Raw genomic sequence first — 23,391 nt, 5'->3', positions numbered from 1 at the left:
ATGTAGAAATGTTAACTAGGTATCCGTCAACAACAATGTATAAAGGAGGACAGACCTCGATTGAAGGGTTTCGAAAGAAGGATAATCTCGAAAAAAAAAAAAAAAAAAAAAAAAAAAAAAAAAAAAAAAAAAAAAAAAAAAAAAAAGGGAAAAAGAGGGAAACGCTAAGGGGAACGAGACATCGGGAACCGAAACATACATGAGAATGAAAAGATGGAAAAAGGTCCGATCCTCCTCCTCCTTCGGTCAGTACCCACACTATTTACTTAGTCGCTCTGTGCAACTTGATTAAACTTAACTAAACTCCGTCAGTGTAGTATAGTTCAATTAATCAGGGTTTAATTTTTTTTTTTGATTTTTTTTTTTTTATTTTTGGGAGGGGGGGGGGGGGGGGGGGGGAGCTCTATCTATCTATCTTCTAAGAGAAAGAAAGAAAGAAAAAAAGAAAGAAAGCTGTTGGGGTAGGTAGGTAGGTAGGTAGGTACTTCTCAAATTTCTTTTTCTTCTCGTTCAAATTGCGGGTGGGTGGTGGCATCATTCATAATTTTTTTTTTTCTTTGCTGATATGATGACAAGAATCACCGTTGCGTTTCTAGTAGGTTACCCTGTACCCAGGACCCAGTATCCAGTACGCAGTACGCAGTGCCCAGTGTTCAAGGGGATAACCTAGCTGTTAATATAAAAGGGAACGACGAAATGGGCGAGGGGGAAGTATGAATAACTTTACATAACACTATAAAACGTAGGTAGAGAGAGAGAGAGATGTGTGTATGTGTGTGAATCCTCAACTGCTGGTTGATATAACATGGCAGTGTGTATCATTACTTCCTATCCTGATCAAGTGCAGAGTGAAGCGCAAGAAACAAACAAGCAGAGCATCCGGTTACTCGGATGACGTGCTAGGATATATATGTTCATTGTACTCCTGATTTATTAGTAGTAGTGGTGATAGTAGTAGTAGTGTAGTATAGGTATCATGCAATAGCGTTAAAAAAAGAGAAGCCACTCCTGTCAGTCCATAGAGAGACGAAGCAGCAACCCAACAGGTCCCCCTTGGTCTGGCTAAGTAAGGTACAGGAAGTCGATAACCATTTCTTAGCCATCAAAGTCAAGCAAGCCAGACGACAACAACCAAAAAAGCCAGAAAGCCAGATCAGCAGAAAGACAGACGAGCACCAGCAGCAGCAGCAGCAAACAAGCCCCGGCAAAGACGAGACTAGCAGCGATGGCAAAGCAACAGTCGAACCAGTAAATACGAGAGAGACACGAGACAGAGGAACAAGACATACAGAAATTGAAAACTAGCAAACCAGCCGCAAGTAGTAATTTCAATGCCTTGTTGATAACAGAAACCGCCTTTGGACCTTAAAAACCTGATTTGAACCCGGGTACCGGACAGAGAAAACACACAACACGATAAAGACAACACGGACTCCATCCACTTTCCATCCTTTCTTCCTCCCTTTCTCTCCTCATTTCTTTTTCCTTCCATCCCATCTCATAAAACCTTCTTCCACTTTAAATTGGCGTGGCTGTTGGTTGCTTGGTGTATCGCACGCGATGTTGATCAAAGAGTAGTATGTGCTCGTATGACCAGCTAAATTCCTCCAATAAAAGTCATATTGACCCATCCACACGGTTAGCTTGCTTTATGGATGTTGGGTTCGGAGAGGCTTGCACGTGCCCTGCTCAGAGGATCCTCCTTATCCGCCGTCACGATGGATGGGCTCTCCAGGCCGGAGACGAGGCTGTCGGCGGCAGTGAGGCCCCTGGTGGCGAGGGGTGGGCGGAGCGCAGCGTGCTGCGCGGCTTGGCTGGCAGAGTACATGCCGTTGTCGCGGCGGCCGCCTGTGACGGCGTCGGCAGCACGAGTGAGCTCGCGCTCCCGGTTCTTCTCGAGTAGTTGCCCGCCGAGCGTCGCACACTTGAGAATGGTCTGGATTAGATGGTTCTGCTGCAGCGGCTTGGAGAGATACTCGTCCATCTGTGCCTGGATACACTTTTCCCTGTCGCCCATCATGGCGTGCGCCGTGAGGGCGATGATGGGTGTGCGCTGGCTGCCGAGGCTGCGCTCGTACTCGCGAATCTTGGCCGTAGCTTCGAAACCGCCCTATGGAATTGTTAGCATCGGTTTCTTGGTTGGAAAAACAGCTTTGACTCACCATAATAGGCATCTGGACGTCCATAAGAATGACATCGAACTTTTTCCTCTTGACGGCCTCAACAGCCTCTTCACCGTTTCCAACAACGGTGACGACGTGGTGATACTTCTCCAGAATCTTGACCGCGAGCCTCTGGTTGACCGTGTTGTCTTCGGCAAGCAGGATCTCGAAAGATTTGGTGTTGTCCGCCAGCGACGGCGTGGCCCTATTTTCAAGAGCAGGGACCATGCCGTTACCGAGGTCAATGAGTTGACAAGGCGTCGTCATGTACGAAGTGATACCCAAGTCAAGACAAGACTTTAGCGAGACGTGAACGACTGGTGCTAGCAATACGATGGGAAGGTACTTAAAGTCGTCAACAGACCGCAAGCGCCTTGCATCCTCGATCGAGTCCACAATGATGACGTCGTAGGGCGCCTGGCCGGCAGCTCTGGCCTTCTCGAGCGCAGGATTCCTCTCCGAGTCGACGACAATGGGAACGAGGCCCAAGCCGTGGAGCATCTTGGCGATCTCCGGTCCATGTCCGGTGCGGCCCTTGTCGATGAACAGGACCTGGTGACTCTTGTAAGGGTTGAGCTGCTTGGCGATCAACGAGATATCGTCGTTGGCCAAGCGGACCACGCAGGTGAAGAAGAACTTGCTACCCTTACCATACTCACTCTTCACCCACACGTCACCACCCATGAGGTTGACGAGACGCTTGGAAATGGAGAGACCGAGACCAGTACCGCCAAACTTGCGAGTCATCGAACCATCGGCCTGCTGGAAAGTGTCGAAGATGAGATCCAGCTTGTCCGCCGGAATACCGATACCAGTGTCGGAAACGACAAACTCGATAGCGTACTCTTCGGTGCTGCACTGTACTGAAGAGGCCTTCTGGATGGTAAGACTGACTTCACCATGCTCGGTGAACTTGATAGCGTTGCCAACAAGGTTAAGAATAATCTGGCGCAACCTGAAGGAGTCTCCGACGACGTGGTCGGGTACAGAATGGTCGACACGATACGTAAGATCCAGGAACTTCTCGTTTGCCTTGACGGCAAGAGTCTTGAGCGCATTGAAGACGGTGCCACGCAACGTATAAGGAATCTCTTCGATGACCATACGCCTAGCTTCAATCTTGGACAGATCCAAAATGTCGTCGATGATGGTCAGTAAGCTGTTGGCCAGGGAGTTGACAATGTTGAGCATTTCTCTCTGATACTGTGTCAGGTCAGTATCGAGAGTAAGTTGTGTCATGCCGATAATGCCGTTCATGGGTGTGCGTATTTCGTGGGACATGTTCGCCAAAAACTCGGACTTGGTCTTATTGGCCAGTTCGGCGGCTTCCCTGGCCTGGGTATTACGTTGGATACTGTCCCTCAAATTGTAGACCATCTGATTGATCTTCTTTTTGAGTTCGTCCATCTCGCCTGAGGCTTCTACCTCGACGAGTTTTGTAAAGTCCCCGTCTGTTGCTGCATTTGTAATGTCGCCGAAAGCTCTCACTTGAGCCGTCTGTAAAAGGCATTAGCAAAGAGGGGTGCTGTTCAAGGGTGCTGGCGGCGAGACATACCAAGTTATTCGCCATTGTGTTGACATCGGTGGTAATTTCCTTCCACCTGCCCTTCAAGCCAGCAACATCGGCTTGTCCTCCCATGATACCATCGACACCGACATCCTTGGCGACTCTCTGCACCTCATTACAGAAAATGGAGAGTCGGTCAACCATGTTGTTGATAGTCTCCTTGAGTATGAGTATCTCTCCCTTGGCTTCAACTTCAATTTTGCGGCTCATATCACCATTGGCAATGGCTTGTGTGACGGTAGAGATCCCACGGACCTGTAAAAAGTTAGCAAACAGTGCATGCCGCAAAGGATCATTAGGAGCAGCTTACCTGAGATGTAAGGTTGCTGGCCATGGTATTGACGTTCTCGGTGAGATCCTTCCACTTGCCCTCCACATTATCAACCTGTGCCTGACCACCCAAGGTACCATCGGTGCCGACTTCCCTGGCGACCTTGCTGACCTCGAAAGCGAAAGTACCAAGACGGTCAACCATGGTGTTGATAGTGTTCTTCAAATCCAGGATTTCACCCTGAACCTCGACCCCAATCTTCTTGGTCAAATCACCCTTGGCGACGGCTGTGGTAACCTTTGCGATTTCTCGCACCTGTGTGGTCAAATTCATGGCCATGCCGTTGACATTTTCGGTGAGGTCCCTCCAAGTACCCTGAACATCGTGAACAGTGGCCTGCCCACCGAGCCTTCCTTCGGTTCCGACTTCCCTGGCGATCTTTGTAACTTCCCGAGCGAATTGTTGTAGTTGGTCCACCATAGAGTTGATAGTCTTCTTCAGTTCGAAAATCTCACCGCGGCATTCAGCTTGTACTTTTTGAGTAAGGTCACCCTTGGCGACAGCGGTAGTAACCTTGATGATATCTCTGACTTGGGTTGTTAGATTGTTGGCCATGGCGTTCACATTAACCGTAAGTTCGTTCCACATGCCCTGGACTCCTTCAACGTCGGCTTGACCACCGAGGATACCCTCGGTACCGACATCTCTGGCGACACGTGTAACTTCAGAGGCAAAAGTCCGTAGCTGATCCACCATTGTGTTGATGGTTTGTTGAAGTTGAAGTATTTCACCCTTGGCGGGACGCTCGATTTTCTTGGTAAGATCGCCATGAGCGACAGCAGTCGTTACGGAAGCAATCTCTCGCACTTGGTCGGTAAGATTCTGGGCCATGACGTTGACTAAATGATGGTCAGTACACGTAGGCCACTGCTGCTGCGGCTGTCAAGATGGGATCAAACATACCGTTGTCTGTGAGTTCCTTCCAGGTGCCGTCAACGCCTTCGATCTGAGCTTGGCCACCAAGAATACCCTCGGTTCCGACTTCACGAGCGACACGCGAGACTTCGCTGGAGAAGACTTGCAGCTGGTCCATCATTGTGTTTATCGTACGCTTGAAGGTGGTGATTTCCGGGTCCATTTCCACCGAGTTCATCCGGACCTTTTTGGACAAATCACCCCTGGCGACGGCAGTGACAATCTCACCGATTTCCCGGAGAGCCTTTTGGAAGGCCTCGTTGGCCTTTTGATGCTTCCAGAGTTCCCGCTCAAGGGTAGCAACCCGTTCCTGTTCAATAATAGCCAGAGCCTTTTCCTGAAGTTGCTTTTGCTCAATCAGCTGGGCGTTGACACCAGCAAGCTCCTGACGCTGGCTGTCAAGCAGCTTGGACTGGTCGTCGACATGTTCGCGGAGACCCTCCAGGGCCTCGTCGATGAAGCCATTCCGCGGTAGCGGAGCGGGGTAGCGGGCATCAGGCGTTTCCGAGGATGGCGAAAGGGTGCCGTTTGAAAACAGCGCATCGGTTGGCGCATTTGGTGTATCGGGCATAGCTGGAGGAGAGGCAGCGATGGCGGCAGTCTCCAGCTGCTCTATGCGGACAACCAGAGCCGAGAGCTCACGCTCCAAATCACCCTTCTCACGGGTATACGGACCGGGAAGCCTGACATGGGTGCTTGGGCGAAGGCCAGAGGTCTGGGTAGTGGCCGGGTCGACGGCCAGGGATTTGACGAGAGCAGCAATAGCTGCGAGAGTTGGTCCGTCAGTCATGATTGTGGGCTACGGCCGTTGGCGCCGTGAGCCTTGGGGACGGAATAGAGCAGGAAACGCAGTCGGGCAAGGCGCGGAAGCTAGTGGGTAACAATCAACTCTTGCGACTTCATGGGCGTTTGCGGGTCTCAGAAGCTGGTTTCAATTGAATCGAGATGGGAGATGGACTCGAGAGAATAGGGAGCGGCGTTGTAATCGATCTCTGGTCTCTGGGTTGTGTTGCTGGTTGGGTAGCTTGATGTGGTTATGTTGCGAAATTGCAATGCAGAGCGTCGGGTTGGTGGTGGTCTTGAAGCAGGGGATCGTCAGCAAAGGTGAAGAATGCAAGCGCGTGCGTATATAATTGACAGTTTCAGACGAAAGAACAGTGCTGGTGGGGAGTGGGCTCACTGTTTGTAGATAGGTATCCCGCCGCGATGGGTGGGAATTGTGTTTTTCAAAAAGGATTGTATCGCGAAAGGAGAGCGGGAGCTGGAGCTGGACGGAGGCTTCAGGCTCGGAGACTCGACGTGCGCCTCGGAGCGAGGAGGCAGTAGGAGATTTTGTTTGCCTGTTTTGGTCGCCTTTTTCTCCGTGGCCAAGGTAGGTCAGGTAGTAGGATTGACTGGGGACAGCGACAGCGGTGGGTAGGTAGGTAGGTAGGTAGCGAGTCTAGTCTCGTCCTCAGGTTCAGTCAGTCAGTCGTTGACGACTGCGGGCGGACTGCGGACTGGACTGGGCTGGCACTGCTGCTGCTGAGAGCTGGCTGATCTGTTGCTGGGCCTGGCTCCTTGCGCTGCTGCGGTTGAAGAAGTCCGGGCCGTGGTGGTGGTAAGTGGTGGTGGCCCGGTGGGTGGACTGTTGGACGGGCTGGTTGGGAGAGTGAGGCGGAGAAAGAGGAGAGTTATCGAGCGGTGCCTGGCCTCGACTGGCTGGCAGCGGGCGTGGACTGGGTCGACTGGGTTGAATGGGATCAGATCACTGGCTCCTGGATGGATGGACGGGACTGGAGACCAAAGACAGACTCGTCGGGGCCGCAGCAGGGCACTGCAGTGTCAGTTTGTAAACTCCAGGTGCAGAGTCCGTCGGAGCGCTAGAGGAGGAGCACAGTGCTAGTTGTGTTAGTGCGTGCCGTGCGACGGGGAACAGGGGCGCCCGCCGAGCGTTGAATGGCTGAATGAATCGGCTATGGTTTTGGTGCCGTTGACCACTGCACTTGTTCCTAGCGTCGCTTTGGTTTTTGTTTCTTTTCTTTTTCGTTCCCAACTGTTTTGCCTATCCCATCAGTCGAGTCTCTCTTCATTCTCTTTTCCAAGTTGCCACCTAGGGAGGTCGAGGTTGACGGGGGACTCTTGTACAGTGTGCTGTGGACGGAGCCTTCAGGCAACTCAAGTGCGGAAAAGGGCTTCGTCGAGAAGATGGATGGCACGTGGATGGGGAAATTCTGAAAGGGAAAACGGATGGGATGAGAAAGGGACAGGGCCGACGATGGCCAACAAGGATAATGGCGGCGCGCGGACGACGAGGGTGGAGGGCGGATCCAAGGTCTGAGACTTGCCCGGAGTGATGTTGTTGTTGTGGTTGTTGCTGGGCGAGGTCAAACACCAGGCAGGGTCATGGAAAGTCAGAGAGAACTGAACGAAGCCTCTCCAGTGTTTGCTAAAGGGAATCTCTTCAGGTCTTCCCCTTTGGCTCTTCAGTTGATTTCCCATGCTTCACAGCCGCCCAAGAGAGACGAGAGGCCGCAGAAACGGGATGGGGGTGGGCTGGTGGGGTTGTTTGCCGGCCGAGTGCGCCGAGTAAGGGAGGGATCAGCGCTGGCCGCGCTTCCTGCACGGCAAGGCAGGCAATGAACTGAACTCTTCTTGGTTGCTTCCTCTTGCTTGGTGCTGCCGTGCTTGGCCCCTTGGGACCTGAGGGTTGATATTGTACAGGTGGTCTGTGCTTTGCGCGTACCACTTGATGTACACTACGCAGTCTGTATGGGACCCTTTGAGCATTCTTGGGGTTCACTTCTCACACGTTCATGACCAAGATCTCATCAGTCGTCAACTGTTGATCCGAACTTGTTCATCTGATAACTCGGTCATCTTCTTCCTGCCACTCGGCGGCCACCGTCCGGACTCCGAAATCCAGTGCCGTGCAGGTGGTATCAAAGGCTGCAGACTGGTGGTGCACGGTTGGGACAGTATGAGCGGCAACACTTCACACGCTACCTGCACGCCTCGAGCCTGACACGTGCCTGACTCGTCCCATCTCGTGGTCCGTTGCGACGGAGACGGAGGGACGGACGGCGAACACACAGACAGACAGCTGCCGGGACGGGGTGTTTCCGCTCGGGAACCAGGACGTGCCTGGCACTCTTCAGGACGGAAGCATCTGATCGTGCATGTTTGGAGAGATGGGATCAGAAAAGGCATCAAGGGGACGCAAAGAAACCATTGACCTAGACATCTTCTTAACGAGAGCGCCCCCTCCCTCAAGGCCGCAAACTCCAGATCGGAATCTTGGAAACTCGGGGTCAAGGCTGACATTCACCACTAGAAACACCATCCTCATCTCACGTTTTCCATCTCGGGCCCGATCTCGATCGCAGAGGGAGCAAGGGATCCAAGGTCACCTACTGTGGTCAGGCAGCTGGCCGATGGCACGCATGGGATACCCGCACGCGATGGCACACAAGGCGCCTTGCACAAGACTCTTTTTAATGTACGACTTGGAGTCTTAGCAGTCAAGGCAGTTAGGTCATGCTTTAGTTGATTCTGTAAGAAGCCGTTTCTGGCTTCTATTGCGCATCTGGTCGGGTCGCCGGATCGCCAGTAATCGAGCGTCTTTGGAGAAAGGCCATAGGGATGCACTAATCTCCCATCAACCAACGATCGATCGATGCCATGGAGATCACTGGTTGGTAAGTATCTTATGTGTGGCTACATATACTACACTCCCCCAGCAGTCAGCGAGTCGTCGCCTGAAACGGGGTTGCGGGGTTGCTCAACGCCACCACTTCAAAGTCGTACACATTGTTACAAACATCACGTTGAACAGTCCGAATTGTTGCCCCCGGCTTTCGTTGCCTTCGGTCGACTACCTACATGTAATATAAGTATGGCGGTGGAAATATTGCCTGCGTCGCAACAGGTTTCAGTTGCCAGGCAAGGCATGCCGATGGAGGGGTAGCCAGCCGCTTTTTCAATAAAAAAGACGCCAATATCAACAGCGGACGCCAAACAGCTTTAGGGATTCTACTAGCCTCGACTCCAGATGCCCCGAAGCCTGCTAAGCCATCCAGAGACGAGAACATGACAGCCGGTCCTTGTCAGGTAACCCTTGGCTAGTATTATGCAGTGTATATACATATCACTCCCTCTGTCCCACGCGAGATGACAAAGGTGAGCCTCAGTTCGCAGTTCGCATCTCGGGATGGAACCGTGTGCTCCAGCGGGCAGTTCCAGCCAGCTCTGCCCTGTACAAGCAGCCAAGGCAAAGCAGTTCTAGACTTTGAGCCTCCCCGAACCCGTCGGCATCCCGTGGGAGTTTCAACGCCCAACGTGTTTTGACATTGCGACCCAACTATGAAAGCTGACGATGCAGTCAGTGCTGGGCATCCAAACTCCAAAGACACCCATGCAGCAACAAGCGTCGTTGGAGTCTCCTTCCCCAACTTTTGCAGTGTGTACAGTCAGCCAGGTACTGTACACCAACCCATAAACGGCTAGACTCCCGTCGCTTTCCTAGGGACCTAGGGCTTCTCGCACATGATTGCCCCGTCACACTGACCGACGGAGAAAGCGCAAGTGCCAACACCTTCAGTTCCTTCCATTCCACAACACATCCACTACCTATGTAACTAACTGCTCAGTTTGCTTTTTTGCGCTCGCAAGGTTCCCTATCGCGTTCGAACGATTGCCATGGAAATTGACCACTTCTACCACCACACTAGACGGGCCAAAAGATATGCGATCGAGATCATGGACCGACCGGATCGACAACATGTCAAAATCGATTTTATTTGCAGGCACGCGACCCCATTATTTACTCTTACTACATACACTTGTCGATATTTTACCCCTCCTTCCAGTCTTCCTCAGGCCATTGTGAATTTCGGGCGACCCGGCCGATGCCCAACACTTCTTGGAGCTTCTCCTCGTCTCAAAGTGTGTTTTGCCAGCCACCTACGTCAGTGCTGGCTTTTCGTTTCTTCTCGCGAAAGCCGCCATTGGGACGGCATCCTTTGGCGCCCAGAACGACCGAACCCTGGCCAGCGAGACATATTTTTTTTTTTTTTTTTTTTTTTTTTTTTTTTTTTTTTTTTTTTTTTTCTCTTTCAGATGGAAGTCGCGGCGGTGAAGGTTTGATGAATTGACGACGTGGAAACAGAGACCACTGCAAGACATGGCTGGACTTGCCCTGATGCCGAAACAAGCCTAGGCAGTATACGCTTCCAGCCATGACGATGGCGGCAATCGCGATACTTTGACCCTTGTAGCCGAAGTGGAATTTACCATCGTATCCGACTTCCCCAACCAGAGCTCCGTCAGGTCCAGCTCCCGCTTACGTCTCGAGTTAAGCATCAGCTGGCGGAGAAATCCAGAGAGGCATCATGACTTTGACAACAAGAGAAAAAGATTTTGTATGCGCTCAAGGTAAATCACATTATTTCACCACTTAGGATGTGCTTGCTCGTCTGGTATCCAGTGTCCCAGCCTCGTCCAAGTCTAGCCTCATCAAAAATAGTGTCTACCATTAACAGCTAAGCACCAAGACGAAATCGTGGATCTGAGCTGACATAGGCGGGCACTGATGGGGATCCCCTACCTGTGCAGTATCGGAAGGCTTGGTTATCTCTCACGTGACTGCACAATCTTGCGGATTGGTTTCGCTTGCTGTTTACCAGCTGCTACGAAACGGCTTGACATCCGAATGGAGGCTGGCAACTCAACGCCGACTCGCAGACAACAACACCAGGGACACAGTACGTATTCGCACTTGAGGCCTTCCAGAACCCTTAGAAGTCCTATCCCCAGGACCCTGAAAAGCGGTCAGGTGGCGAATGTCGATCCCCGAATCCAGACTCGACCTCTTTTGCTCTCTTTATCCCCTTTTGTTCACTTGTCAGTCGAATAGCGCGTGGGTGAAAGGGAGCACAGGGGACCAAAAAAAAAAAAAAAAAAAAAAAAAAAAAAAAAAAAAAAAAAAAAAACCAAAGGCCACTTCAATTATCGACAGCCGAGGTGATCGACAAATTGCGATAAGGCCGTTCGTCTGTTTTATCTTGTGATTAAGGCACAAGAGCGACACGCCTTCACTTAACCCAAGCCAACATGGCTGTATCAAGAAACATTGTCATCCACATCCACTCATCTGTCTGGTGTGTTGGTTACCTCCCGAATGTCCGATCTTGCCTGTATTTGGCCGGGCAGCAAATGTAAGAACCGAATGAGGCCAAAGGGAAAGAAGACAAAAAAGCAGCTTGTGGCTGGACAAATCCAGCCTCGAATCGCTAACACTACGCGAATGCCCAGATGGGCCCAACCGGATATGTTCCTCGCTTTGTCTCTAGTTTCCCTTTTCGAGCTTCTCAAAGACCCTGGAAGCTAACATGCACCCTTGTCTCCTCTGCCTCGCGTGCCCAAACACACCAAGTGGGTGTGGTTGTTCAAGGGTTACGGCTTGTGGTATTGTCCAAGAAGAAAACACAACGCTCGAGCTATTTCCCGCGATCAATCAAGCGCCAAGCCTTGATTTCATATTTTTCTATGCTCGTTCAGCCGGATACCGGCAACGTTATTGGTTCTCTAGTCCCAGCACACACCCTTCACTAACCTCTCCACATTCCACATGGTCTGGCAAACCGAACCAAAACCGTCTCTTTCCTCTCTGCGGCCACCATATCGACACCCTGAAAGTGGCGAATTGAAGCTCGCAGTGTGGGCTCGCTGGGAAATACATAGCCCTATACTATCACCGTTTTAACGTTGCACATGCAACCACCACTCACAGGAAACAGATCCGCCCCAGTTAGTGAAACAACGGACTCGCGGACGCTAGTGCAGAGACCCCTATCACAATGCCAAGCCAACCCAAACATTGTGTATTTGGCAACCTCTTAGTAAACATCCAACCCCACCCAGTAACTCGCTCACACAAGGGACCTAAACACCCAAGCGACCAATCTTTTTTTTTTTTTTTTTCCTTCCTTGCCAACCCTCAGCAGAGCAAGGAATCAAAGCGATCAAGGGGGTTTCTCAGAGCCGGAGCAAACCAGAATGTGTCTAGTGTAGTGTCACAGGAATCGGGATGCCGGGGGTGCCTGCCGCGGGAGGCTCAAAGAAGTCTCCGATCCAAACTACAGTACCGTGTGTAGGCACATATTTTGATTTTTTTCACGTTTCTCCTTTTTTTTGCTTGTCTTGGCTGTCACACTTTTTTTTTTTTTTTGTTTTTTTTTTTACAAAATTATTATTATTATTAATTTTATTCTCCCTTCTCGTCAGTGCTGATCTTGATCTGATATCGGTCACATCATCCGGAGCCAGGGCCGCTTCCTTAGTGTATGTCACTACATACATGCATGCTTGGATGTCCAACAATGGCTCGATGGAGTTCGTTTCGTCCTGTAGCGGCAGCATGGCATGGCATGCGGGTATGTAGAAAAGTTAGAGAGGATACTATAGGGGTTGGTACATAGGTAGGCGCTAGACGTAGAAACTGTTGACAGAAACAAACCAAGATGATGCTATTGGGATACCTAGCTAGCTAGCTAGCAATGTATCTCGGATCATTCACTGAGGGAAATGCTCACGTGGCCTCCTTACCGCATTCATCACCCATACATCAATGAACGAAGACCGAAAAAGGAACGCTTTCAATCTTGGGGCATCTTGGCAACAACGAAGAAGAGTAGTTACTGGGGTGCTTCACACAGTGTCGTGTCGTGTAGTGCGCCAAGCTCACTCATCTTGTGTAACGTGGGTGGTCTGATATGTAAGTAAGATCATAACGCCAAGGGCTACTACAGTCATAGTCAAAAAATACTGTCCCCCCTTACCATGTTGGATATGTGGAGGAAGGGGACAGTATTTTTTGACTATGAAATTAGTAGTGTAGTCTAGAAGACGGAGGAGTATGTAGTGTAGTGTAGTGTAGTGTAGTGTAGTGCGTATAAAGAGAGAAGAAGGAAGCGTGCGCGCGCAAGAAACGAATTCGTTATAATGATCTTTCGGCGGGAGGACAGATATTAGAAAATCCGCCATGTCAAGGCTGTGAAGGGAAGGAGCAAGGAGGTATCAATGGAAGGGGAAAAAACAAACAGAACAGGGCAAAAAGGAAAGAAAGAAAAGAAAAGAAAAAAGAAGTGAAAACGGTTGTTGAACCCTTCTCGCATAGCATAGGATAGGATAGGATAGGTATCCAACTCGCCATCGATGTTTTTTTTACATATTAACCCATTCAGGTTTGCCAAGCCATCTGGCGGAGCATTCGGGACCCAGAAGGGGAAGGGGGGGCCGCCGGGGAACCCCAGGTTTTTTTTTTTTTTTTTTTTTTTTTTTTTTTTTTTTTTTTTTTTTTTTTTTTGGGTTTTTTCTTGACTTGTGGTTCGAATACGAACGAACGGAAGTTGGTTGTCGAGGACAGCTGGCTCGCTCTCGGTATGATATGGATCGATACCTACTTATCGGGAATCCGGGCCGGATAAAAACCTACGCAGTACATACATGCGTTTGGTTCTTAATCGATTATATACCTAGACGGTAGTGTAGGGTCATACATAACTATGTAGTGTACAAACTGACAGTCACGAGTGGGAGTTCAAGTTTCGTACATACCTGCTAAGTTGGAAGTCAGCATCGCAAGCTTGGGGATCATCACACTGTCTGCTCACCAAAAGTCGTTATTGTTTTCAACAACGACAATGAGAGCCCAGAGCGTCTGGTTCGGTACCCTAGGTATAAGCGGTCGAATTTGTTGAAGTTGGAGCTTCCGCGACTATACGTTCTTAGGTAGCCATCCCTACAGGTCGACTAACTAAGAAACGAACGCAGTCGAGATATGCGACCAGCTCCTGTGTCTACATGGTATCTAGATGGGGGGGTCACTAGGCCGACACTAACAACAGCACTCCTACTACCCACCTACCTCCCTCTGAATACGATACCACTTACCTACCTACCCACATACCTGTTCTTACTGGGCGGCACTCAAGACACTTCGAGACGGATGTCCTAAGGGACGGAACGAAGAGAATGAATGCCTGCCTGGATGAGACCTATGTAGCCTCACGCACGAATTTCACTTATATATACATATGTACTACCCCCTAAGCTGAACTGTGGAGTTTCAAAGAGAGAAAAAAAAGATGCGAGGCAAAAGAAAAGTGAGGCTATAACATCCCCATGTTCCCCGGGGGTTGGGGTTGCGGTTCGCTTTTGGTTTTTAGGTACCAAGCAGGGGGAAAGACGAATTGCGACGATGAAATCATTCCCCCGTCAAGTCAAGCCACAGTTAAGGTTACATAGTACATACATGGATGAGATAGCCTCCATTGTACCCCCACCGAGAGACAGAGAGAAACAGGGTCCGTCTGAGTTGAGAGTGTCGTGTCTTCTCACTGGCGCCGTAACCGCAAGCGACGAAGGGGAGGGGAGGGGGGGTCCATGTGAAAGAACCGGGGACTACATGTATGTGCGAGAATGGGGGGAACACGAAAGGAAGGAAGCAAAGACAGTCTCGGAGATCAGATCTAGCCAGGGTCGGGCCGAGAAGACGAGTCTCGAAGGGAAAGAAAAACGAGAAGAAATGGGTGTTTCTCGGTAAGATAAGGAAGGTTAGGTAAGGTAGGTTTCATTCGGTGAGACGGTGAACTCTCGGTGAGTTGGTTTTTTTTTGATAAGCGAGTGAGCGAGCGAGCGAGCGATCGAGGCCAGGGTAAAGGGGTTGGGGGTCACTACCATACTACCTATTTATGTACATACATATAGCCTCACATGCCTACATACTGACCTTACCTATGTATTGTATGTACAAAGGAACCCGATATCGGTAATACCTAGGCCAATGACGCCGAGAGTACCTATACCTAACCTCTGCTCTGCAAAGTGAATAGTCGTGTGTAGACAAATATATAATGAGAATTTGAGGAACTAGAATAAGTTTATTTAGAGCTGTAGGTACATCTATCTGACGAACTACGTGCAACGGGGTGGGATAGATAGGTACCTTAGTATTTTCAGTACTAAATGGTTAATTTGAGCACGCTCAACTGATAAAACGTGGGATCTGGTCCTGCTAGCATCATAGTCTCATATGACAATGGGGTGTCGCTATCGGCTTGCACGATGAATGAAGAAAGCGGGCAAGCAACGACGAACGCAATTGACAGATAGTCATGGAGTACAGATGTATTTCTGGTTTGCGTGCATCACCGAAGAATATCATGTAGTTGTCGAGTGTCTTGGGGGGCACTTCTAGCTCCCTGTTTGTTTCGATCTCGACTCAACTGTATCAACATCACTTGCTAGGAATCCTTAAACAAGAGCATCCGAGCCAGACATTTGCCACAAAGTGGTGTGTCACTGACCGATGCCTTGGAAAGACAAACGAACATGCGCTTCGCAAGTATGAAATTTCAAATGTCACGTACCTGATACTGGTTGATGATGCATCATGTCCAAAGCCAGGCAGGCATCTTCAACCATGACAATCTCCCATGCCTACTTAAAAGAAGCGTTTGAGACCCTCGCCGCCAGTAATATTATATCCTCATCTAACCCAATCCAACTCCAACAGAATTCATCGTTAGAACTAACTCATAGTCACAATGTGCCGCAAGCTTTGGCCCGTCTACTCCTGCGGGCACGAACAAATCCCTGCCCAAAGCACCCGCACCGAGTCCTGCGGAAACAGCTGCCCAGAACACTCCTGGGGTTCCGGTTACTACGAGCTCCCAACAGACTGCGGTAATGTTCGCTGCTCAACAGCAATACGGAACATGTTTGACAAAGGCCAAGTGAAAATTGCTGATTGGAAGTGGAATTATGGTGCTCATGCTGGTAATAACTATACCGGTGGTGGTTCATCCTCGGGTATGGGTTACGGTGGTGCCGCTGGTGGTGATACTACTACGTATGGTGGGTATGGCGGTGGATACGGCGGTGGATATGCCGGCTTTTCTCCGATGTCCCCGTCGGGGCCGTCCGTGTCTTGTCCGGTGCATGGTGGATACAATCCGGCGCCGTCGCCTCCCTTTCTTCAACCGTATCATAACACTGGCAGCGGCTACTACCAAGGATACAACAACCCGGTGTTGCGTCCTATGTCAGCACCTCCAGCCCCGTTTTTGGGTCAACCCTTCTTTTTACCTTTCCCACCGTATGGCGGTGGCAGTCAAGGGTGCCCGCCTCCGACGATTGTGGTGAGATATCGTCGGTAGGTTGTCGACAAGGTGAGTAAGAAGTCTAATGAAGGTGAATGGTTGTGACGTTTAGCTTGGAGTCTGTTAATCCCGGACATGGGGGAATCGAAGAGATAGGGGAGACAGGGAAAAGTGGAAAGTGCGTCTGAATCTAGTTCTGTGTGGTGACGAAGTTACCCAAGTATAAGCAGGTTGATTGCAACGCTGTTCTTACATTTTTTTTTTTTTCGTGGTAACATGAGCACGTGTACTGCAAATGCAAATGCATATGCATATGTGCATGTGGACTCTGTGTCGTTGATGCATGCATGGAGAGAGGAGAGAGACTTGATATTGTACCAAGTTGAGCAACGTCAACTCTGTGTGGGCGACATATTCTGATATGTGGAATCTAGTAGCCACTCATCTTTATTCCTTTCATCTTCCTTCCTTTCCTTCTGTTTCCTATCTTGTTTCCTACTTTTGCACATTCCCTTCTGACCATCCGCCCTCTTCCTCTTTTACAAATCCCTTCATTTTCCTTTCACCTCCAGTTCCATCACCTAAGTATCTTTCACTCACCCACTCTTCTCTCCCCTTTGCCCTTCTTTTACTCTCTCATGTTTCTCTCTCCCCATGTTCCTTGCCCATAACATCCTTACCTATGCTTCCGATGACTCTTCCCCTTACTCTTCTTACTTCCCTTCTTCTCCACGTCATCTCTCAGCCACGAAGGTAGCGGCGGCGGGTTGTCGCCAGCGAACGGATTCGGATTTGGACGCGGCATTGGGTTCGGAGGGACGCTACCACCGCCGCCATATCCTGAGCCCGAAGGATCACCACCTCCGTAACCACCATAACCCGAGGGATCTCCACCTCCGTAACCACCGCCTCCGTATCCCGGATCAACTTGTCCACCACCACCACCACCACCATAACCTCCATATCCTGACGGATCACCATACCCCGGATCAACCTGTCCATCACCACCACCACCACTCACAGGAGGAACAGTCCCATACGAATCATAATACCGGGAATGCTGCGGATCCGTCCACTTCGCCGTCTTGGGCTGTATTTTCTGAATACAAACGTCGCAGCGCGGACTCATGCAATACTGCTCAGACTGGTACCGACCAATTTCCCAACTCTTGCAGTTTTTGCCGCAGGGGTACTCTCGGCTTGGAGCGGGCCCGGGAAATAATTCTTTTCCGCAGGCGTAGATTGGGTAGTCTTTTACGCACATTCTTGATATCTGTTGTGGGTGCGGCGGTTAAGGTAGGTTGGGTAGATAGATGGGAGGTAGACAACGATGGTGATGAAGACTCGTCAAATGCACCGCCATATAGCACCGGGACACTCCTCTTTTAACCACCTTTCCGAACCCATTCCCCTTGCCAGCGATACATCACGGAGACGACGGCCACTGGATCTGACGCGGACAGAGTGTTGCTGGACCCAGTCTGTCCGTTTGCGCTTCGTCGTCAACGTTGACATTTCGTGGGTCACCAATCTCCGAATTTTCTACAAGACTGAAGGGAACGCCGTTGGCGAGTTGGTGGATGAGCAGCGGCTGGCTGGTAGTGACTTGACGTCTTTGGACTTTTCTTTTGAAAGACACAAAGTTGCTATGAATCGATCAGTCTGTTCTTGGCTTTTTCCCGTCCATCAGAAGTGTGTACGCGGAACCTTTCACTTGGTTAAGGTTTGTTGACTTTGTCTTCCGGGAAAAGGGGTCATCAATAAGGCCTGTTGGCTCAGACATAGTTTGGCGTATATCACCAACAATTCTAAAGCTAACTACGTTAACCGCATGTATTCTCCCTTGTCCAATAATTGTCCGAGGTAGGTATATCTGAACAACAGCTTACCAGGTCTGACTCTTAACCTTGCTTTATTCTATGATCCACTCCCTTTACTATCATACCTTATCTTCTTTTATTGTCGTGAATGCCACCACCACTTTGCTCCATTACCACTGCTCTGTTAAAATCTCGTTTCCTTCCTTTTTCAGATCATCATCATCACTGCAGGTGTCTTTATCACTATTACAGATTGCCATCCTCTCTTCCATCCATACTTCCATCCACGTCGTACCATACATATCCTCGACGTCACTCTCATATATTTAGACCCACAAGCTCGTCGGCTGTGGACAGTTTTCGTAACTGTCATCCTCTTCACCACCACTTTGTTCCTATCACGAGTTCCCGCCTTGAGCAATTCCTTAGGTAGATACTCGTCTTAGACCTCCCATGTCGCCAATCAGATTGATCATCCAAGTCCATGAAGTCCAGTATGTAGGCCTAAGCACACGCGGGCGGCGGCAGCAGCGGTTGGGTCTACCACAGTCAGTCGTAAGCTAATTCACTGATATCTAGGTTTTAGCCAGACGACCTCGGAACACATTCTCAAGACACACGGGGTGTGTACGGGCAATTATCGCGGGCTTCACGAACTGCGTATGTAGTATCGACATGTGTAGTTGCTGTGAATGAATGATTATACACATACATTGTTCTTTAGACTCTTGCTGTAGTTCTGTGTGTCTAAGGGGAATGGTTTTGTCCTCTATGTTTTGGGGAATATGAGGAGCTCGTTGGATGTGTTCTTTCTGTTTCAATGGGTATTATTCCAATAAGACAAGCTTCGTTCCCCTTCCCTTTACTAACAACCTCAAGGATAGGTATCGGTAATATCCACATTTTCCAAGACACCAAAGCATTGGCATTAGAAGAAACTAGTATTAATGAGTAACGGCATCCGTTTTAAGTAGCCACTACATTAGAATACTACATGTGAGTCAGAAACACATACCTCCTGGGCATCACCATCACTGCCCAAGGCAATCGTGAGAAAGGCAAGAGGGACGGACCATGCCAAGTTCAGTTGGACTCAAGTACCAACCCAACTGAAGTTCAACACAAGCCGGCCGGACTCCAGACTCGAACCTGAACTTTGCTAGAACATTAATGTATCAATGTGAATGAGCATCATCGAACGTTCGTGCAAAGTGATAAGTTCGGCATGTGCATGACATGTGCCTGACGTCTTACACACCAGCCTGAAATTGACACATAAAGATACTATATATATATATATATATATATATATATTATATATAAGGTGGATGCAGGTACATGGTGACCACAGCTCTTGCAAAGCGTCTTCCCTCTCCGCCGCTCCTTTCCGACAAAGTTTGTTTGTTTGAGCGTCCCCTTTTTCTTCTTCTTTTTCTTCTTCTTCCTCTTCTTCTTCTTCCCCTTCTGCTGCTCGTGATTCTTGCTTGATGATGATAAGAGCTCGTCCTTACTCTTTACCCTTTGAGGATTCCTTCCTTCCTTTCTCGCTGTCGTTTTTTTTTTTTTTTTTTTTTTTTTTGCCCTCTTCACTCTCTTCTCGCTTTTCTTTCGCTCTTTTCTCGCTTTTCTCTTTCGTACTTCTTTGCCTCTTTGGGTAATGATAATCCAACCAAGTTTCTAGAATGTCTCAGTTCGGCTCTTTTTTTTTCTTGGTTTTTTTTTTTTTCCCTCTCTTTCTCATTAGGCGCCCCAGGCAGCAGCTCAAACCACACACACCACACATACCACACACTACCATCCATGCATCCATGTGTCCATCCATCTGTCCGCCCGTCCATCCAGTCACTTCTTCTTTCTGGAACTGGTCGGTTTATTTTCCCATTTTTTATTTTATTTTTCATTATATTTTTTGTTTTCGACTGATCATTCACCACTCGGTTCTTCTTCTTCCGAAAGGGAACGAAGAAGAAGGAAGAGAAGCAAGATCTTGGCTGGTCCTTCATTTCCTGCCTGCCCCTGCAGTGCTGATTAAGCTGTTGTTTCCATGAAGACTGCTGTGATATAACCATGAGGTACTTTACTTCAGTGAGGAAACGTATCTAGACCCACATTTCTACCTATGCATGTGACAAAGCATTCGACAAAAACATCATCTAGAAGCTTGAGCTTAAATGTATGTGTTTATTGACTTTAGTACCCTTTTACATACTTTTTGGGGACTGGATTACCCACTGCACTAGTTCACGTCCATCATGAAGTCAGAAAATGGAGGGCGGATGGCGGTTGATTCAAGAAGTCCTGAAAAGGCGAGCGAGGGAGGTATCTATCCATTCTTTCACACTCGCGGTGTGTCGGAAATGGTTCGTTTTGTTACACTCGACCAACACGTATTTACGTGATCTGGAGGTAACCATGCCATACAGTTTATTACAAATCGTAAACGAAGAAATCGTGTATGTAACAAAGCATTGCGAATACATCATCCAATCAGGTAAAGACTTCAGATGAATTCTTGACTTGCATGATGACGAAGAGCGTACAGTGTATATCACAGTGCGGTAAGTACATCGCATTCAGTATACAACCAGTTTTTTATATCCAGTAATAGTACTAATGATGCTAAAAATGCAGAATATGCATGCTGAAAACTCCGAGCCCCGGACCAATGGCCCGTATCATGATATTCAAAATGACTGACGGCCGTCCGTCAGCTAGTCAGCCTTAACGGCGTATTATATGTTGCTGTTGTTGTCTTTTTTTTGTCTAGCCGCTTTAACCAACCCGGCTTCCAGATGCTTCCCTTTCCCTTCCCCAATCCAATTGTCCCCTGTTCCCTGTCCCTTCTTTCCCCCCCTTACGTAACCCTTTCAATGCGTCCGCCGATCAACAATCTCGCCAGCCTTCAACAAGGCACTCATTCCATCGAGATTGAGGTTCCCTCCCTCTGGTTTCCTGTCGTATTGTTGCTGATATTGTTGTTGCTGATGCTGTGCCAGACCAGAACCCATCTGCTGGGGTGTTGGTCGTGGCGGGATTCCATACACAGCACTAATAGAATGGGAAGTGGGGGTAGCAGTATTCGCTACAGCAGGAGGCACGTGTGCGAGCGATAGAGCCCTATGGTAGCCTACGAGGGCTTCGTCAGCGGCTTCTCTAGATACTGAAGGTGACTTTCTCCAAGGCATACCATTTGTCATGGCCAGGTTAGCAAGTACCGGCGGCTGTCCAGCAGACATGGATGTCTGCTGCTGCGGCTGCTGCTGATGTTGCTGCTGCTTTTGATGCACAGGCAAGGGACCCGTTGGGTACGAATGGTGCGGTTGGCCTGCCTCATAGGAGTGGGCGGAGCTGGACGAGAGCAAAGCCTGTATCGGCAATGGACCGTCAGTAGGGGTCCTTGGATAGCCAAAGGACGAGGCCGTGGAGGCCGAGGATATGCTACCCGCCGAGGACTGCTCCTTCTTCAACGTAGGCGGATATCTCCGATCACCGCCAACCAAGCCAGGTGGGGGACCAGGGCTATTGGCGAGACTTCCTCTTGGGAAGTAGCTGCTTGTATCGTTTGTCTGTTGTGATCCGCTGGGCAGAAATCTGTGGCTATCAAAAACATCGGAGAAGGATGGTAGGTTTTGTTGAGACTGAGGTGTGCTTAGCGGTTGTTCCTGACGATGTTCATCCGGTCGGGTAGTCTCTGTTCGACTGGGTAATGGGTAATTCCTGGCATTGGTGTTGAAAGCCGTGGGTGATCGTTGTTCCGAAGACCGTCGATCCGCGTGGATCGTACGTGGCGATTGCATGCAGTCGTCATGGTATGACCCTGGGCTCAGTGCGGCCGATTGATGAGAATCCGTGGTGGAAACAATAGAGCTTATCCTCTGTTCCCTGGATGGCGGTGGTTCGCTTCCGTGAATACTGTCACTGCCGCCACTGTGACTCCGACATGTTCTGGTGGGCGTGGCAGCAGCGCTACTGGGACCACCAGATTCCGAGAGCTTCACTCGCTTCGACGAATCGTTGTCTGTGGCATGTTTAGACTCTGGCTGACCCAGTTGAATAGCAAGGTCGCATCATACGTACCTTGAGATGGTAGAGAATGCTTCGCCTTAAAGTCCGCCAAGTACTGCATGTACTTTTGATATTGAGGCGTCTTCTTATACTCGGCAAGTTCGGCGTGATACTTTTCCTTGTAAGCCTGCGCTTTGGATTCGTAAGGCTCCTTCTCAGCCGGCGTCAAATTTTGCCAGTTCTCGCCAACTAACTTGGCAATCTCGGTGAATGAGAGGTTACGGCCCTTGAGGTCCTCGCGCATCTCTTGAAAGGGGTAAACGGGTTAGTTGTCTTCCTGACGCGGGACAGGCGCTTTCCAATGGGTGACTTACTGTTGGAAAAAAGCACATAGGCTGATGGAGGCCTTTCCGGCGCATTTTCGTCCGCCTTTGGGTGTCTACGATACTTCCTCTTGGTAACAATAACAGTCCCAGGTTCTCGTAGCTCCATCTTTGGTGGCTCAGCACGAGGTACAACCTCTGTTGGCCTGAAATCTTCTATGCTGGGCTGTGCCAAGGGAGCCAATGAAGCTTCTGGCGCAAGCCCTCGGTAATTTGCTATCCTCCTCTGGAGTTTCTGTTGGTCCGTGTTAGCAGTTGTGACATATTGTACCACAGATCTTGTAGTACGTGGCAGTAAGATGATTGCTTACCCGTCTATGACCTAATTTCACGCCTAGGACATCGCTGATGGACCAGCTGTGTTAGTCAAACATCCAACATCCTGCTCGTGGAAGTCCAAAACAAGATGCTTACAGGTCAGATTCCGTGATATCGAGAATAGTCTCCCATGTGTCGAAACCCTGCTCAACGAACGCATCGAGATACTGACTGATCCCCAACTCCCCAAAGATGACTGTTAATTGTTGCGCCATTGAGTCCAATTGGTGTGATTTGTGCTGCATGGTGCACCGACAAGTCGAAGTTCCTAGAAGATCCCTGCACCGAAGCTCAACGGGAGCTTTTTCCAAAAGCGGTTGATGGTATGGATGCCTGATTGCCACAAAACCAACTATTCCCCAGGTGCATGGATGAATTAATAGATCGGATATAAAGTCGTCGTCAGGTGGCCGAGCGACAAGAGACCTGGTTTCTGTCGCCGTGCCGAGTTCGTGTGGATGAATTGCTGTGGTGGGTATGGCGTGAGCTTTTGAATCAAAGCGAAGAAAAGAAACCGCAACCAAGGCCGTGAAGGATAGAAGCAGATCGGGCTATTGATGAAGCTTCCGGGAGGGAGAAGAAGAATAATTAATGGTGGTGATGATGGCTTCCTTGGATGGTTGGAGGTAATTCGACTTGGTATATTGGGCAGAGTGTCACAGTTCTCTGATCATGAAGAAAGACAAAGTGCGCTGAGAGACTGCAAGCAAGGTGCTGAAAATGGTAGGTATATCTGTAACAAGAGTCTC

At 49.5% G+C, this 23,391-nt stretch overlaps 4 protein-coding genes across 4 annotated transcripts; 1 reads left to right on the top strand and 3 right to left on the bottom strand.

Annotated features, from left to right (window-relative positions):
* Window positions 1-1,639: 1,639 nt before the first annotated feature.
* Window positions 1,640-5,765, bottom strand: B0T23DRAFT_426999 (uncharacterized protein; the record flags this gene model as incomplete). Its single annotated transcript, XM_062840029.1, has 5 exons — window positions 1,640-2,110; window positions 2,163-3,659; window positions 3,718-3,984; window positions 4,040-4,899; window positions 4,964-5,765. 5 exons carry the CDS (start codon window positions 5,763-5,765, stop codon window positions 1,640-1,642), a joined length of 3,897 nt encoding a protein of 1,298 aa, XP_062696210.1.
* A 9,737-nt stretch (window positions 5,766-15,502) lies between these two features.
* On the top strand, window positions 15,503-16,173 carry B0T23DRAFT_452091 (uncharacterized protein; the record flags this gene model as incomplete). Its single annotated transcript, XM_062841135.1, has 1 exon — window positions 15,503-16,173. Exon 1 carries the CDS (start codon window positions 15,562-15,564, stop codon window positions 16,171-16,173), a length of 612 nt encoding a protein of 203 aa, XP_062696209.1. The 5' UTR covers window positions 15,503-15,561.
* A 619-nt stretch (window positions 16,174-16,792) lies between these two features.
* Window positions 16,793-17,380, bottom strand: B0T23DRAFT_403011 (uncharacterized protein; the record flags this gene model as incomplete). The annotated part of the gene is made up of 1 exon (XM_062838740.1): window positions 16,793-17,380. One exon carries the CDS (start codon window positions 17,378-17,380, stop codon window positions 16,793-16,795), a length of 588 nt encoding a protein of 195 aa, XP_062696208.1.
* Window positions 17,381-20,803: 3,423 nt separating this feature from the next.
* B0T23DRAFT_311090 (uncharacterized protein) lies at window positions 20,804-22,857 on the bottom strand (the record flags this gene model as incomplete). The annotated part of the gene is made up of 5 exons (XM_062834623.1): window positions 20,804-21,954; window positions 22,014-22,247; window positions 22,316-22,559; window positions 22,636-22,669; window positions 22,739-22,857. The coding sequence occupies 5 exons, from the start codon at window positions 22,855-22,857 to the stop codon at window positions 20,804-20,806; spliced, it is 1,782 nt and encodes a 593-aa protein (XP_062696207.1).
* Window positions 22,858-23,391: the final 534 nt, after the last annotated feature.

This window comes from Neurospora hispaniola (genome assembly GCF_033458365.1).
Source record: "Neurospora hispaniola strain FGSC 10403 chromosome Unknown B0T23scaffold_2, whole genome shotgun sequence".
Taxonomy (NCBI): Eukaryota; Fungi; Ascomycota; class Sordariomycetes; order Sordariales; family Sordariaceae; genus Neurospora; species Neurospora hispaniola.
This window is presented reverse-complemented; position numbering and strand designations above follow the sequence as displayed.